General features: G+C 46.2%; 1 protein-coding gene across 1 annotated transcript in view; it reads left to right on the top strand.

Annotated features, from left to right (window-relative positions):
• Positions 1-16585, top strand: part of LOC129703625 (nematocyst expressed protein 3-like) — a 21831-nt gene extending 5246 nt beyond the window's left edge. The window contains exon 2 of the mRNA XM_055646235.1: positions 16182-16585. Coding sequence (XP_055502210.1) covers positions 16182-16259 — 78 coding nt within the window. The 3' untranslated portion in view covers positions 16260-16585. The remainder of the gene's footprint in view (positions 1-16181) is intronic.
• Positions 16586-18516: the final 1931 nt, after the last annotated feature.

Below are 18516 nucleotides of genomic sequence, written 5' to 3' on the forward strand. Positions count from 1 at the left end.
GTATAGTCTTTCGCTGACTGCTCAGCACGCAACAAATTGTCACTGTACCTCGTGACAACAAACTAAACTAAACTAAGCCAGAAGTCAGGGCGGCAAGGTGGCGCAGTGGTAGAGTTGCTGCCTTACTGCGCCAGAGACCCGGGTTCGATCCCGACTATGGGTGCTGACTGTACGGAGTTTGTACAGTACATTCTCCCCGTGACCTGCGTGGGTTTTCTTCGGGTGCTCAAGATTCAAGATTCAATTTATTTGTCATTTGGACCCCTTGAGGTCCAAACGAAATGACGTTTCTGCAGCCATACATTACAAACAAATAGACCCAAGACACAACATAATTTACATAAACATCCATCACATCGCTGTGATGGAAGGCCAAAAAAACTTATCTCTCCACTGCACTCTCCCCCCCCCCCCGATGTCAAAGTCAAAGTCAAAGCCCCCGGCTGGCGATGGCGATTGTCCCGCGGCCATTAAAGCCACGTCGGGTGGTGCAAGGTTGCACACCGGGTTCTTGATGTTGGAGCCATTCCAAGTCCCGCGGCCATTCCAAGCCGCGAGGGGCGGTGATGTTAGGCCCCACTCCAGGAGCTCTTCGACCCCGCAAACCCCTGCTCCCGTTTTCCTCCCACACTCCAAAGACGTGCAGGCTTGTAGGTTAATTGGCTTTGGTAAAGATAGTAAATTGGCCCTGGTGTGTGTAGGATAGTGTTAGGGTACGGGGTGATCATTAGTCGGTGCGGACTCGGCGGGTCGAAGGGCCTGTTACCGTGCGATATCTCTAAACTCTAAACTACTGAGATTGAGATAGGGATGGTCCGCTTATATGATACAAAGGCTGGTATACATTCTCCTGATAAGGCTTGTCCTACTCTCTTGACCTCTGACCCTTTACTACAACCAGAGAGCAGTCCTGAACTATCATCTACCTCATTGGTGACCCTCGGACTATCCTTGATCGGTCTTTGACTCAGGTCACAGCCTCAGAATTAAAGGACGTTCTTTTACGAAGGAGATGAGGAGAAATTTATTTCGTCAAAGGGTGGTGAATCTGTGGAAATGTTTGCCACAGAAGGCAGTGGAGGCCAAGTCAGTCGATATTTTTAAGGCAGAGACACTGTAGATAGATTGTTGATTAGTACAGGGTATGAGGAGAAGGCAGAGAGCAGTGCTGGACTACTATCTACCTCATTGGTGACCCTCGGTCTGTTCGTGATTGGACTTTGCTGGCTTTACCTTGCACTAAACGTTATTCCCTTATCATGTATCTGTACACTGTAAACATGTCGATTGTAATCATGCATTGTCATTCCGCTGACTGGTTAGCACGCAACAAAAGCTTTTTGCTGTACTTCGGTACACGTGACAATAAACTAAACTGAAGCTGAAGTCCTTGGACAGGGCAGGTTGTTGTTCATCATGTGTTATGAATTGCTCGTCTACAGACACCAAGTAGTCTACGTGTCTGGCGATCAGAATTAAATTAAATTCCATTGTCTGTGGTACGTAAATGTTGAACGATGGGATAGACTGTTTAGCCCGTGGTGTCTGAACCTGCAAGTGTGAAGCAGGTGCTCTCAATGAGATTTAAATCATAGACGCGTTTGGAGTCCAGAGAGAAACATGAACGAAAGGGGAAGATAAGTAATGAAGTTTACGTTTTAAAAAGTTCTCCAATGCTGCCAATTGCCAGAATTAACATTTGTAAAACTAAACTTTCTGGGGCAGGGAAATGCATGCCGATAGTTTTTATTTACAACACCATTCAAGATGAATCGCTTGCTCCCAAATGCAATCTGCCTAAATATCTCTGTCAGATATTTAAGCCCCTGTCCCACTTAGGCAATTTATTTTGGCGACTACAGGCGACTAGGCTGTCGCCACATGGTCGCGGGGTGACGCCTGTACGGCCGAGAGTCGTCTCCTCAAGTCGCCTAATGAGTTGTAACGTTTTTCTGGTCGCCGCTGGATTTTGAAATGTTCAAAACGTTTTGGCGACTGTTGGCTTGCCGTAGCTTGTCTTGTCCTGACGTAGGTGCTGTCATAGGTTGTCACCAGGTGACGTAGGTTGTCGCCGCTCGCTGACTTCGGTGAATTCCATTGGCGACTACCTACATCATCCTACGTCAACCGGCGACAGGTACCGGCGACTGAATTGTAGTGCCTTGTCGTAGCTTGTCACGGGTGGACGTAGGTTGTTGTAGGTGTGTTCGTAGGTGGACGTCCTAATGGGTCATCGGTTGTCGGTAGCTTGTCGTAGCTTGACGTTGACTAGGTGGTAGGTTGTCGTAGACATTGTTGTAGTGGGGGTGGGAGGTCCAGTCGCTGTTTTTTCAGCGTCCTAATCGCCTAAGTGGGACAGGCCCTTTAGTGGGGAATAAATGAGAACGTTTTCCGAATTGTATGGCATGGTGATGATTGGAAGCAGAGTCTATTAGGGAGAAGTGAAGGCTTAGACAAGTATAAGGGAAAGTGGTAATCTCATAGACAATGTGATCGTAAAAACACAGAAGGCTGTGGAGGCCAAGTCAGTGGGTATTTCTAAGGCAGAGATAGATAGATTCTGAATTAATATGGGTGCCAGAGGTTATGGGGAGAAGGCAGGAGAATGGGGTTAGGAGGGAGAGATAGATCAGCCATGATTGATTGGCGGAATAGACTTAATGAGCCTAATGGCTTAATACTGTCCAATCACTTATGACCTATCCATGTTTTCCGGAGATGCTGCCTGACCCGTTGAGTTACTCCAGCACTTTGTGTATTTTTTTGCTAACCAGCATCTACAGTTCCCGATGTCTCAGATATTCATTCTTTGCCTTTGACGGTATTTGCTGGAGTAATTTCACAATTAAACTGCAGTTACATATCCGATCCTGTTACACATGCAATTTACATTCTTACTGACTATGACAGGATTAATAAGACATCAGCCTACCACAGCCTCTGCTTTCCTAATCTCAGAAACAACCACAAAGGGAATTTTATTCCAAGTCAAAAAACATTATTACTCATTAAAATATCTCAACACTAAACGGCAAGTTGAACTTTCAATTCGACTTTTGTGTTTTTGTACTACATCAATCGAATAATTAAGTTGATGAGAGATAGTTTGTTCACAAAAGTTTCAAGTGATGTTTGTGAGACAGAAACATAGAAACATAGGTTCAGGAGTAGGCCATTCGGCCCTTCGTGCCAGCACCGCCATTCAATATGATCATGGCCGATCATCTAAAATAGTAAGATTAAACGAGAACTTACCAGTTTGAAGTTTGATCTGTATTTTATGAGGAGTTACGATGAGGGATTACGTGAAGAAGAACCCGCTCAGTGCGCAGGCGCGGCATACTTCCAAGCAGCGGTGTGGAATCACAGATAGACACAAGTATTTGAAGTAATATAGTAAAGAAAAAGAGACATCAATTTATCAGTTTGATCCATGTAATGAGGGTGGGAGCGGAGGGCACGTAATCCCTCATCGTAACTCCTCATAAAATACAGATCAAACTTCAAACTGGTAAGTTCTCGTTTAATCTTACTATTTTACTTCGGAGTCACGTGAGTGACTACGCGAAGATTTCAAAGCTCTGTGATTTCAAACCGTGTAACAGTTTTACTCACTCACTGCCGAAAGCTCTTGAGGAAGGAAGTGTTATCGTAATTAACCAATGAATCTGTTTTTCAAGAAAAACAAAAAGGTATTTATTAACAATAACAAAAAACAAAATTGCTTTCCCGGGCTTAAGTTAAATATTTGCAGCTTCTAATATTTTTGCTGCAAACAAATCAGGCTTCATCAATGGCTTATTATAGAATGTTCGGAATGTGGATTCCCTCGACCATCCTGCTGTGTTCAGGATGAGGTCAATAGGTACATCCATCCCAGCTGCCGTTGATGTGGAGGCTGCCCTGGTGGAATGAGATTTAAAAGTGTTAATATCTATCCCAGCAGCTTCCAATACCTGTTTTAGCCATCTTGAGATGGTCTGGCTTGTTACCCGGCCATGAGGTTTTTTGTGGCTGACCCATAAGGCTTGTTCACTCCCTCGGATGTTATGGGTTGTGTTGATATACTGTATTAGGTGGGTCACCACACACAACCGTGGCTCTGGTGGGTAGGCCCGGAATACCACTAGTGAATTGGATTTTCCTGGCCTGCTTTGTTTTACCAGACCTTGTAGAATGAATGTTATCTGGTCTGGCGCTGTTTTCATGTTGTCCAGTCTCAATTTGTGTAGCGACTGGACCCTCTGTGCAGATACCAGTGCCATCAGCATGAGCGTCTTCAGTGTTAATTGCTCGAGGCTGAGGGATCTAGCTAGTGGCCATTCCCGGAGGTATGTCAGTATGACACTGATGTCCCAAATATGAGTATACCTGGGCTTGGGGGGGCTTGATGTTGTAAATGCCCCTCATCAGTTTAACCACTAGTGGATGGGATCCCATAGGCTGATGTCCTGCTGGTTTGAGGTAAGCGGAGAGGGCACTACGTGCCGTGTTGATGGCACTGTAGCTGATCCCTTCATGATGGTGTAGATAGGCCAGGAACTCCAATACATTGGTCACTGTGGCTATTTCATATGAAGTCCCTGTTTCTTGGCAGTACTTCTCCCATTTTTTGATGCTGGTTAAGGACTGCCTCTTGGTAGATGTTCGCAGGGATGCTGACATGGTGGTGATGGTTTGTTCGGATAATCCCAGGTCCAGGTAGGGTCTGTTCAGAATCTGCAACCCAGGAGTTTAATGTCTTGATGGCATGGGTGGCTTATGCCTGACACTGGGTGAATCAATAGTCCTGGATGACTGGGAAACACCATTGGTGATTCCACCACCATGTCATGTAGTACTGGGAACCATGGCTGTGTAGGCCAGTCGGGTACCACCAAAATACCAGAAGCCGAGTCCATCTGGATTTTGCGAAGTACCCGACTGATGGGGCAGAAGGGAGGAAAGGCATAGAAAAAGAACTTTCCCCAATCCAGCGTGAAGGCATCTACCGCTGCTGCCTTTGGATCTGGTTCCCAAGCGACATACATAGTTAACTGGCGATTTAGTCTTGATGCAAATAAATCGATATCTGGCGTTCCATATTGCTTGACAATTTTAGCAAATGCTTTAGGATTTAACATCCATTCAATGTTGCCATTGAATTTGGTGTCTGCCACTGCCAATGATAATAGGACTAAAACTGTGCCAAATATTTTGTGTCCACCACTGTAGCTCTGATATTGCTTCCGTGGGTAACATCATGACCCGATCATATAATAAGTGACCTTTATGTTGTTTTAGTGCCTGCACCTTTGCTCTTTGTAAATTTTGATAATGCAAAGGTCCAAATTGTGTAGCCGGAAATGCTGCTACCATTTTACCAATTACTGTTGCTACTTGTCGAATAGTTGGTCTTTTGTTGACTATTAAATTATTGCATGATTGTGCTAATGCAATCATCTTTTCCCTTGGCAGGGTAACAGTCATTTGGACTGAGTTAATTGTGAACCCCAGGCAGTCCATAATAGAGGATGGATTTAACTTAGATTTATCTGGATGTAGGACGAATCCCAGAGTTTGTAGGAGCTGTTTTGTAGCTGATACTGCTGCCACAGCTAATTCCATAGTTTTTCCTACTATGAGGATATCATCCAAATATGCTATGACTATATGTTTTTGTTTCCTTAATATTGCCATGGCTGGCTTTAATATTTTTGTGAATAACCTTGGGGCTGACGTGAGCCCATTAGGCAATTCTTTGTACTGCCACCGCTGCCCCATCCAGATAAATTTTAGGTATCTGCTATAATCCTTATGTATGGGTACTAGATAGTAAGCATCCTTGAGGTCAATGCTTGCCATGTAGTATCCTTTGGAAATCAGTTGTCTAGCAGTCACAAATGTTTCCATTTTGAAATGTATATACTTAACAAATTTGTTTAGGGATGTTAAGTCAATGATGATGCGACATCCACCATCTTTTTTGGTTTCAGTAAATATATTGGATACAAATTCCAAGGGTTCATGTTTGGTCTTTTCTATGACCCCCTTATTTATAAGTCTCACCAGTTCAGCTTGTCCCTCCCGTTGCTCTTTTTTGGAGGGAGAAAATACCCTTTCGGGCCAATGTTGAACTGGCGGTGTTGTTTCTGATATAAACTGAATTTTATATCCTCTAATGCTGTTGAGTATGTACTTGTCACTGGTGATCATTCCCCATGCTTTCTTAAACAAGTGTAACCTCCCCCCTGTTAGTAAAGCACCCTTATTCTCTATATACTGGTAGGAACCAGACCCACCTACCTCCATGGTTATTGGCGATTTTGTCTTTTCTGTTTTCTGAGTGCTTTGTTCTGACGACGTGCTGGCGATGTTGGGGGGAGGCGCATTTTCCAGGGGGTCCGCGGCGGGCCCTGATCTAAAAAAGATCTTTGGGGATAATGCGGCCCCAAGCTTTCACCAGTCCCATATTCCAGACGTCGACTGGTAGATGCCGTGGGGTGCTGCCGCTTGGGTATCGGAGGTCGTGGTTTGCTCGTCCCGGGGCCTGCCCTCATGAGGCCAAAAGTTTTGGATGCCTCTTCCATGTCCTTCAGCTTTTTGTTCAGATCTTTCCCAAACAGCAATGAGTCAGCCTCCGCAGCTGGGGCTTTGCACAAGCCAGCAAATTTGGGATTGAGGGCAGGTCTTATATTTTCCCTTCGGAGATTGTTCAGTTCGAATTGTGTGGTACACATTAATGCCAGCACATCCTGCTGGTGTGTACTCATCTCCGTTGTCTCCACAGAACGAGCAAAGGCTGTGATAGCTGACGTCAGGAGCCTTAGGATCCGCTGTAGCTTAAGTTCTTGTGCCCGAATAGGGGCCCCCACATTTCCACAGATTTGGCTGTTGAGGCTTTTTACCTTAAGGGCCTCACAGTTCTCTGGTGCTGTGTGTTCTTCCAGCACCTCGGCGAGCACCTTTTCCAGTAGAGGTTTGTTGGATAGGTGGTTAATACTGGCTGCCATTTTTGGCTCCAGAGGTGCTCCAGCCCGTGGGGTTGCTACGAAGCGGTCCACCACACCCAACAGCTGTTCCTGTTCCTGCACCCCATGCATACTCCCGATTCCTTCCGCCTGCCCCTGTTCCAGACCAGCCCTGCTCTGGTCACCAATGCTAGCCTCCTGGTATGAGGTAGCAAAGGGCAGTGCCTGACACGACACTATGGAGGAGGTACCTGTCCTGTCTCCCCGGGAGCGCTGCTGTTTCCGGTGGACCATCTCCTCAAGGAGCTGCTGTATGCAGCTCAGGCGGCTGTCTCTCCTCCATTTTGGGGAAGACATTTCGGCCGACTGGTCTTCCTGGCCGCTTTCCCAGTCCGCCGTGCAGGCTCTGGCGTGACTGGGTCAGGCTCGGTCTCAGGGATAGCGAACTGCTCTGAGAGCGACGCTGCCGCCGGTTGCTGCCCCGCTGGAATTGAACGCTCCTCTGGTGGAGTTAAAGCGCGGGCAGTTCTGTTCGAGAGCTTTCTGCGTTGAGACATTCTTGCACCCTGCAAAACACTAAACGCGACTCTCCTCCGTTAAGTCCCAACACACCGTCTACTTACCTGACGGTCCGTTTTATAGCGCAGCTGGAGAGCCTGACTCCAGCTGCCGCCGCTGTTGCACTGCTGGCGTAATGCCGCACCTGCGCACTGAGCGGGTTCTTCTTCACGTAGTCACTCACGTGACTCCGAAGTAAAATCAGTACCATGTTCCTGCTTTCTCCCCATATTCCTTGATTCCATTAGCCCTAAGAGCTAAATCTAACCCTCTCTTGAATACATCCAGTGAATTGGCCTCCACTGCCTGTGGCAGAGAATTCCACAGATTCACAACTCTCTGGGTGAAAACGTTTTTCCTCAACTCAGTCCTAAATGGCCTAATCACCCACATGGGGAACATATTTCCTGCATCTAGCCTCTCCAATCCCTTAAGAATGTTATATGTTTCTATAAGATACCCTCTCATCCTTCTAAGGGAGTTCCAGTCAGAAACTAGACTGAGAATCTGTGAGGTGTTGCATTATAGTGATTCTCAACTGGTGATACATTTACTCTGGAGACTAAATTAACTGTATTTTGACTTGATTTCACATTATGCCTCAGACTGTGACACATGTTGCCCCAACTGTGTTCAAATCAAAGCAAAATGTGTCCTTAATAAATCGCTAGGAGTTGAATAATTCACTTGCAATAGAAATAGATTTGAAAAAGTTCAATTTGCAAATCAGTCGGAAGTAAATGTGTTTCTCTGCAGTACTGTGTCTGGAAGCAATTGGCTGGATAATGAAAATGCTATTTGCACAAAAAAACGAAAGAATAGGTTCATAATGAGAGGGATAGACAGAGTTGACGGGGATAAGCTTTTCCCATTGAGAGTCGGGAAGATTCAAACAAGAGGACATGACTTGAGAATTAAGGGACAGAAGTTTAGGGGTAACATGAGGGGGAACTTCTTTACTCAGAGAATGGAAGCTGTGTGGAATGAGCTTCCAGTGGAAGTGGTGGAGGCAGGTTAGATTTTAACATTTAAAAATAAATTGGATAGGTACATGGACGGGAAAGGAATGGAGGGTTATGGTCTGAGTGCAGGTAGATGGGACTAGGGGAAAATAAGTGTTCGTCACGGACTTGAAGGGCCGAGATGGCCTGTTTCCGTGCTGTAATTGTTATATGGTAATATGGTTATATTTATTATTGTCACGTGTGGGGAGGTACAGTGAAAAGCTTTGTTCCACAAGCTATCTAGTCAGATCAGATAATACCATACATGAATGCACTCCAGCCAAACTCAAGTACTACAGGAAGAACAAAGGGGAAGATGCACAGTGCAGATATAGGTTTAAGACTTTTAGAGATACAATGTGGAAACAGGCCCTTCGGCCCACCGAGCCCTTTCACACAGGGAGTTGTGTGTCTGTGGAATTCTTTGCCTCAGTGGGCAGTAGAGGCCGGTTCTCTGGATACTTTCAAGAGAGAGCTAGATAGGACTCTTAAAGATAGCGGAGTCAGGGGATATGGGGAGAAGGCCAAAGGCAGGGTACTCATTGGGGATGATCAGCCATGATCACATTGAATGGTGGTGCTGGCTCAAAGGGCTGAATGGCCTACATCTGCACCTATTGCCTATTGTCCACAGCAACCAGCGATCAGCCCGTACGCTAGCACTATCCTGCACACGCTGCACACGCTGAGGACAATTTACAATTTAAAGAACCAATTAACCTACAAACCTGCATGCCTTTGGAGTGTGGGAAGAAACCTGAGCACCCAGAGAAAGCCCACGCAGTCACAGGGAGAACGTGCAAACTCCGAACAGGCAGCATTTGTAATCAGGATTTAACCCAAGTCTCTGGCGCTGTAAGACAGAAACTCTCCCGCTGTCCCAGCGCAAGTTCTCAGCATTGTAGCGCATCAGTTTCACAGACAGAGTCCAATGTCCACAATGGGGTAGAGGTGAATCGGACAGTACCCTAGCTTATGGAAGGACCGTTCAGAAGCCTGATAACAGAGGGGGAGAAGCTGTTCCTGAGTAAGGTGGTGCGCGCTTTCAAGATTTTGTACCTCCTGCACTTCTATCTGACGTAACATGAGGTGGACCACCTGCTCCACAATGATGGTGCAAGTGTTTCCTGTGCTCTGAGTGTTTACATGTTTACAGCCACAAGTTATATGAGTAGGATCAGGCCATTCGGCCCATCAAGTCTGCTCCGCCATTCAATCATGGCTGATCTCTGCCTCCTAACCCCATTTTCCTGCATTCTCCCCATAACCCTTGACACCCGTTCGAATCAAGAATTTGTCAATCTTTGCCTACTCACCTATCCACATTATCCACAGATGCTGCCTGACCCAATTACTCCAGCACTCTGTGAAACGTCGCCTATCTATGTTCTCCACAGATGCTGCCTGTCCTGCTGAGTTACTCAAAATGGTGACAAAAGAGTTCTGTAGGTACGCACTCTGCCATTAAACTCCAGTTTTAAATGTAGTATTGGCCACGGATTAATTTTAGCCTTATTTTATTTTACTGATTTAGAGTCAGGGATTGCACAGGTGTATATCTTTGGTGTAAACCAGCATCTGCTATGAGAATGCAGGGTGACTAGGACAGGTTGGAGGAGTGGGCAGATGCATGGCAGATGAAGTTTAATGCGGATTACTATCTAAATGGCGTCAAGTTGGGAAAAGGGAAAGTACAACAGGATCTGGGGGTCCTTGTAAAAGTCTATAAAAGTAAGCATGCAGGTACAGCAGGCAGTGAAGAAAGCGAATGGCATGTTGGCCTTTATATCACGAGGAATCCGAATATAGGAGAAAAGAGGTCCTTCTGCAATTGTACAGAGCCCTAGTGAGACCACACCTGGAGTATTGTGTGCAGTTTTGGTCCCCTAATTTGAGGAAGGACATTCTTTCTATTGAGGGAGTGCAGCGTAGGTTTACAAGGTTAATTCCCGGGATGGCGGGACTGTCATATGCTGAGAGAATGGAGTAGCTGGGCTTGTACAGTCTGGAGTTTAGAAGGATGAGAGGAAGTCTTATTGAAACATATAAGATTTTTAAGGGTTTGGACACGCTTGAGGCAGGAAACATGTTCCCGATTTTGGGGGAGTCCAGAACCAGGGGCCACAGTTTAAGAATAAGGAGTAAGTCATTTAGAGTGGAGACGAGGAAACACTTTTTCTCACAGAGAGTGGTGAGTCTGTGGAATTCTCTGCCTCTGAGGACGGTGGAGGCAGGTTCTCTGGATGCTTTCACGAGAGAGCTAGATAGGGCTCTTGACAATAGCTGAGTCAGAAGATATGGGAAGAAGGCAGGAACGGGGTACTGATTGGGGATGATCAGCCATGATCACATTGAAGGGCGGTGCTGGCTCGAAGGGCCGAATGGCCTACTCCTGCACCTGTTGTCTTCCTGCACATTCTGTGCACTCTGTGACATCTCCTCAAGGTGTGTCTACACTGAAGAACTTCTCCTCCTCTCTCTGACGAGAGTTCTGCAGCATCCTCTCTCGCCCCCCCCCCCCCCCCCCCACCCCCCGCTGTGGTTCCTCGATGTCACCTTCCCCTCAGCTGACAATGAACCATTCTACATTTCCTTGCCCTCATCTGCTTTGATCTGTCGTTTTCACACCTTACCCTTCCTCACCACTGGACTCTCCTCTGCCCCGACTCTCAGTCTGAAGAAGGGTCTCAATAGACAATAGACAATAGGTGCAGGAGTAGGCCATTCGGCCCTGCGAGCCAGCACCGCCACTCAATGTGATCATGGCTGATCATCCCCAATCAGCCTGCACCCACTTTCTATGTTTCTACTTCAATGTTTCAATGAAGTGGAGTTCCACAAAGTGACTTCACTCACAGTCTGTTGACAGCAAGACTATTTCCTGAACTGACAGTTTCACAACCTGTTAATAACTTGTAAATGTGAGGAAATGATCGCTGTCATTGGTGACACACAATTAGGTGTAAAAGTCATGTCTGTGATTTGACTAAAACAGTCAGGTAGTCAGCTGGGTCACAATTATGACATTCTGGGCTGATATTATATTCAATAATGGCATCCACATATCTTTGACAGCAATAATTAATATTTCATGCCCTGACACTAATTTTATGTTTTCTAATTTTACCCTGGCTTCCTCTGCTTTTTAAACGTGCACTAAATACAGTGCAGGTGCTTTAGGATTTGCTCAGAGCGGCACAGTGGTGCAGCGGGTGGAGCTGCTGCCTCACCGTGCCAGAGACCTGGGTTCAATCCAGACCTCAGCAACTGTCTGCGTGGAGTTTACACATTCTCCTGTGAGTGAATAGGTTTCCTCCCACATCCCAAAGACGCGCGGGCGGGTTTGTAGGTTAATCGGCCCTCTGTAAACAGCCCCCTAGTGTGTAGGGAGTGGATGGGAGAGTGGGATAACATAGATCTAGTGTGAACAGGTGATTGCTGATCAGTGCGGACTCAGTTAGACAACTGCCAGCGACTGTCATAGTGGGAGCAGGTCGCCGAAAAACAGGCGCCAACCTACGCCATCCTGGCCACAACCTACGACAGCAACTACGTCAGGAGATGTCAAGCTACGCTCGTTGGTGTCAAACCCACTGTCGCCAAAAACATTTTCAACCGCGTTGAAAATTTAGCGCCGACCAGAAAGATGCTACGACTTTTTTGCGCGACTGAGGAGACGACTCCCGGTGACCGCCAGCGAACATGTGGCGACAAACTAGTCGCCTGTAATCGCCTACAAAATCGTCTAAGTAGGACAGGCCCATAAAGACGGGGGACTTTTTCATAATACGGTCATGTTTAGTGCAAGGAGATTTATCAGCAGCGAGGGAGAGGAATAAGTTGGATAGAATGGTAATTTTTCTGGGTAGTTAAAATTCTTGGTAATATTTGTGATATTGCCAGACCCATAATTAAAACAAGATTAATGAAATATCTGGGGTATTACATCACACTTGCTCAGCTCTTGAAAAAACATTTCAATAATTTAACTTTTTTTCTTTCTTGGAAATTAGAAGAGACTTTTGGCTGGCCTGATTGATCAGAAAATGTCCAGTTTTGTATTCTGGATACTTACGAAAAAAAAGATGTTCCCATGAATTATTAGATACAGCGCAGAAACAGGCCCTTCGGCCCACCGAGTCCGTGCCGACCAGTGATCCCCGCACACTAACACTATCCTACGAAGAAGGGTTTCGGCCCGAAACTTTGCCTATTTCCTTCGCTCCATAGACGCTGCTGCACCCGCTGAGTTTCTCCAGCACTTTTGTCTACTATCCTGTGTACACTAGGGACAATTTACAATTTACAGAAGCCAATTAACCTACAGACCTGCATGTCTTTGGAGTGTGGGAGGAATCCGGAGCACCCAGAGAAAACCCACGTGGTCACAGGGATGAGACCAGAGTGAGTAACTCAGACATGAGGGGGAACTTCTTTACTCAGAGAGTGGTAGCTGTGTGGTGAAGGCAGGTTCGATTTTATCATTTAAAAATAAATTGGATAGGTATATGGACGGGAAAGGAATGGAGGGTTATGGTCTGAGTACAGGTAGATGGGACTAGGTGAGAGTAAGTGTTCGGTACGGACTAGAAGGGCCGAGATGGCCTGTTTCCGTGCTGTAAATGTTATACGATTATATGGTTATAAGATCTCCCCTCATCCTCCTGCGCTCCATGGAATAGAGACCCAGCCTACTCAACCTCTCCCTGTAGCTCACACCCTCTAGTCTTGGCAACATCCTCATAAATCTTTTCTGAACCCTTTCAAGCTTGACAACATCTTTCCTATAACACGGTGCCCAGAACTGAACACAATACTCTAAATGCGGTCTCACCAATGTCTTGTACAACTGCAACATGACCTCCCAACTTCTATACTCAAAATCTCAGTTGATTGCATTCAATCATGTGAAGTGGAGGCCCACGCCGTGCCGGACCTTATTCACCGTGAAGTGTGATGAATTAGGTTGTGATGACATATTGATCAAGGAATGTCTGATGTGCTGGTGGTGTGTAAGCCTCTTGTCTCACCGTCTGCTGGATCACTGTCTACAACAACTGCTGTCCATGCCTGCTCTGGCCGAATTAAAACGCAGCCTCACAACCCGACTGAGAGGATCCAGGGTGAATCGCTGAAACACTCCATCACGCTGTGGCTAACTTTATCAAACTCCCTCTTGGAAATTCACCTACATTACCTCCAAGAGGAATAGATCAGACAGACGCACAGAGTCTCTTACCCAGAGTAGGGGAATCGAGGACCAGAGGACATAGGTTCAAGGTGAAGGAGAAAAGATTTTATAGGAATCTGAGGGGTAACTTTTTCACAAAAGTGGGTGTATGGAACGAGTTGCCAGGGGAGGTAGTTGAGGCTGGGACTATCACGACATTTGAGAAACAGTCAGACAGGTACATGGATAGGACAGGTTTGGTGAGTTTGGAGGTAGTCCTTGCTATCTCCCTCTTTCCCCTCCCCTTCCCAGCTCTCCCACAGAGCCTACTGTCTCCAGCTCTTCCTTTCTCCCCCCCCCCCTCCCCCCGACATCAGTCTGAAGATAGCGGAGTCAGGGGATATGGGGAGAAGGCAGGAACGGGGTACTGTTTGTGGATGATCAGCCATGATCACAGTGAATGGCGGTGATGGCTCGAAGGGCCGAATGGCCTACTCCTGCACCTTTTGTCTATTGTCTATGGTCTCCGTCTCCCATCCTTTCTTTCCTGAAATGATGCAATCAGACTGGATTCTCCAGTGAGAGTCATGCACCTTCTAACACATCTCCTTTCACGCATTCTCTCTCCACTCCCAAGCAGGGAGAGTCGGCATTCTGTCCCTCGGCTCCACACTGCGTGCAGCCACGTCTCCATAACACAATGTTCGACCATTGGAACCTTCCAAACACATCACAAGAGTGTGTTACAATCCATCATCCAAGTCCTGTCGCCACACTGAAACACCCGAAACCCTCAGAACTATTCCACCACAGCTGATAAAATGCAGGCCGGTGTTTGACACTGTTCAGTTCTTTAAAGAATTGTTGACGTCCTAAAGCACACGGCCGTGGGTTCACGAGAGGAGGACTACTGTTAAAGTTAGACAAGAGTCGACTGTTTCCGAAGTTGACCTGTGCTATTTCATGGGCTGAGGATGTGTCAGCAGCTGACCATAAATTTCAACCACTTGCAGTTGGGGATAAACATTGGACGTCTCTGCTCCATTGCTGAACACTAACCTTGTGGACTTGTTGCAGTCTGATGAAGGGTCTCGACCCGAATCGTCGCTTATTCCTTTGCCCATAGATGCTGCCTCACCCGCTGAGTTTCTCCAACATTTATATCAACATTGTGGACTTGTTGCAATCGAGTGTTGGAAGAGCATCTAGGTAGCTGCCGAGGATGCGCTTTTCCAAGTAGTTTCGTTTTTTAGTTTAGGTAAAGGGGCTGTCCCACTTGGGCGACCTAATCGGCGAGTTTAGACGAGTTTGCCCTAGACTCAAACTCGCAGCATGGTCGACACGAGGTCCCAAGAAGGTCCTGTGAGGTCGCTGGAACTCTCCTTCATGCTCGAGGGAAGTTCCCGAATACTTGCGGCCTCAGCTAGGTTGCGGAAAAGATTTTCAGGGTATTGAAAATGTTGCCGCGAGTAAAATTTGGTCGGCATGGTTCTTTTTAACTCATCATGCAGTGGAGTGGGGTCGCTATTTAGTTACAGGCAGTCGAGGGCAGCCGTAGGCACTCTCCTTCGCTGACCGGGCATTTTAATTGGCTCTTTGGAGTTTCACGACCTACGAAAACCGACCGGTAGGTAAAATGCCCGCTAAACTTTATTGAACTTATTAAAAGTGTCTCCACTCCTCTCTCCCCCCCCCCCTTCTCTCCCCCTTTTTTCTCCCCTCTCTCTCTCCCTCCCCTTTCTCTCCCCCTTCTCTCCCCCTTCTCTCCCCTTCTGTCTCCCTGTGAAGTATATAACTTTTGTTAGATGCTATTCTACGAAAACATTCTCTCACCACATTGGTACCAATTATTTCATTAGTCATAACATTCTGTTCGCTTATGTTAATCTTATTCAACAACAGATGGTTTATACAAGTCAAACACAATACAAGGGCATCTTGACATTATTCTATCTCATCTTGCAAGCGGCCCACGTCACCATCCCCATTTCGAGCCAACCATTAACTGCAATGTGTTTCCGCAACTAGCGGTAGGGGGTGCTGCTAGTAGCGGAAGCACTGTATCTTCTCAGAAACGTAAACAAGCTTTGTTATCTCCTCCTCTAGGGGCTGGTGTATTTTCTCCATCCCAAACCATCTCCTTATTATTTCCATCAATTTTAAAGTCACACTTGCCACCCCAACTATCACTAATAATGCTTCCATGGCAAATAGTAATTGTACTCGCATCTCAGCAGCCCATTCTGTCGGGGTGGAACCCGGGTCGCTGGCGCTGTGAGGTAGCAACTTTATCATAGCGCTACCATGCCGTGTGGGTGGGTGGGTGGACCTGTAGTAGCTTAGATCAAGATTATAATAGACTTGTTTTGCCTGACACAGAGCCAGGCGATTCTTTAGTTTGCCCGGTAGTTTATGGGGTGGAAAATGAATTGCTTCTTCTATTAAACAAAGACACAAAGTGCTGGAGTAACGTTCTCATCCACTCCGTACACATCACAGGCATTTTACAGAGGACCAATTAACCTACAAACCTCCACGCCTTTGGGATGTGAGAAGAAACCGGAGCACCCGGAGTAAACCCACATGGTCATGAGGAGAACGTGCTAACTCCACATCGACTCCACAGTCAAAATGGCCCGATGGAGGATGTACTTCCTGCGGCTGCTGAGGAAACACAATCTGCCACAGGCCATCATGGTCCAATTCTATACGGCCATCATAGAGTCTGTCTTCACCTTCTCCATCATGGTCTGGTTTGGCTCAGCCACCAAGCACGACACCCGGAGGCTGCAGCGAATCGTCCGAACAGCAGAGAAGGTTATTGGCTGCAACCTTACCTCCATTGATGAACTGTACACTGCAAGGGCCAGGAAGCAAGTGGGCAAGGTCATTTCTGACATAAAAACAGCTTTTTTTCACAGTTGTAGACAAAAATGCTGGAGAAACTCAGCGGGTGAGGCAGCATCTATTGAGCGAAGGAAATAGGAAACGTTTCATTCGTTCCATGTATGATCTCACCCGCTGAGTTTCTCCAGCATTTTTGTCTATATTCGATTTTCCAGCATTTGCAGTTCCTTCTTAAACTTTTTTTCCACGAGTAGTAGCTCTACTCAATAACCAAAAATCTGTAGCCTCCTTTTGCTCTGGTATTTTATTTAATTCACATGTTTAATCGATAATGTTTTATTATTAATGTTTAATGTTTTATGTGTCATTCCTTACTGTCACTGTATGTCATGCAACCCGCGGGCGGAGCATCAAGGCAAATTCATGGTATGTGAATACTTGGCCAATAAACTTATTCATAAACTTCATTCATAAACGATCCCGGGTCTCTGGCGCTGTGAGGCAGCAGCTCCACCCGCTGCACTCTGCCCCACACAACTCCAAAATTTCATTTTATTGTATTACTGGTATTATTTTTTCTGGTAAGTGCTGTTTATGTCTAATTTGACAAACTCACAGATTTATTCAGTGACAAATAATATTATAACATCACAACCCAATTTTGTGGAGAATAAATATGTAACAGAGTTACAAAGTAGTTCACGGTGTGAATGAGATGTAATTAGGAGGAGATTAATCAGCCATTATTTAATTAACGATGGCACCTGCAAACCATTTATCGAGGTGTTATAGAAAGCCAGTGGATCAGTGGCGCTATAGGCAGTAGGCACTGTCTGCTTGCTCTAAAACTATCCTCAATCTTTCAGTAAATTGAAGTTAAAGAGCTTTGTGTAAATGGATTGAAATCACTCGCAAATCTATCAAAATGAAAACATAAAAAGCTGCAGTGTGTGTGTAAGCGCAGTCAGGCTTTTCATAAGGTCGTAAGTGATCGGAGCAAATTCAGGCCACTCAGCCCATCAAGTCTCCTCCGCCATTCGATCATGGCTGATCTACACTCCCTCTCAACCCCATTCTCCTACCTTCTCCCCATAACCCCGACACCCACACTAATCAAGAATCTATCTATTTCTGCCTTAAAAATATCCACTGACTTGTCCTCCACAGCCGTCTGTGGCAATGAATTCCACAGATTCACCACCCTCTGACTAAAGAGATTCCTTCTCATCTCCTTCCGAAAGGAATGTTCTTTAATTCTGAGGCTGTGATCTCTGGTCCAAGACTCTCGCACTAGTGGAAACATCCTCTCCATATCCACTCTATCTAAGTCTTTCACTACTCATTTTAGGGGTGGCACGGTGGCGCAGCAGTAGAGTTGCTGCCTTACAGCGAATGCAGCGCCGAAGACCCAGGTTCGATCCTGATTATGGGTGCTGTCTACACGGAGTTTGCACATTCTCGCTGTGACGTGCGTGGGTTTTCGCCGAGATTTTCGGGTTCCTCCCATACTCCAAAGACGTACAGGTATGTATGTAAATTAGCTTGGCAAATGTAAAACTTGTCATTAGTGTGTGTAGAATAGTATTAGTGTGCGGGGATCGCTGGTCGGCGCGGACCGTAAGGGCCTATGTCCGCGCTGTATCTCGAAAATAAAATAAAGAGTACAGACTTCACCTGCTGTAGGAAGGATACCTTCTTGTCTGTAGCACTCAATGCCACGATACTGGTATTGAAACGTAGGGAGTGCAGCGTAGGTTCACCAGGTTAATTCTCGGTATGGCGGGACTGACATATTATGAAAGAATGGGTCAAATAGGCTTGTATTCACTGGAATTTAGAAGAATGAGAGGGGATCTTATTGAAACATATAAGGTTATTAAGGGAATGGAAACGCTAGAGGCAGGAAGCATGTTCTGATGTTGGGGTAGTCCAGAACCAGGGGCCACAGTTTAAGAATAAAGGGGTAAGCCATTTAGAACGGAGATGA

The sequence above is a fragment of the Leucoraja erinacea genome, chromosome 14 (genome assembly GCF_028641065.1).
Source record: "Leucoraja erinacea ecotype New England chromosome 14, Leri_hhj_1, whole genome shotgun sequence".
In the NCBI taxonomy this organism is placed as follows: Eukaryota; Metazoa; Chordata; class Chondrichthyes; order Rajiformes; family Rajidae; genus Leucoraja; species Leucoraja erinaceus.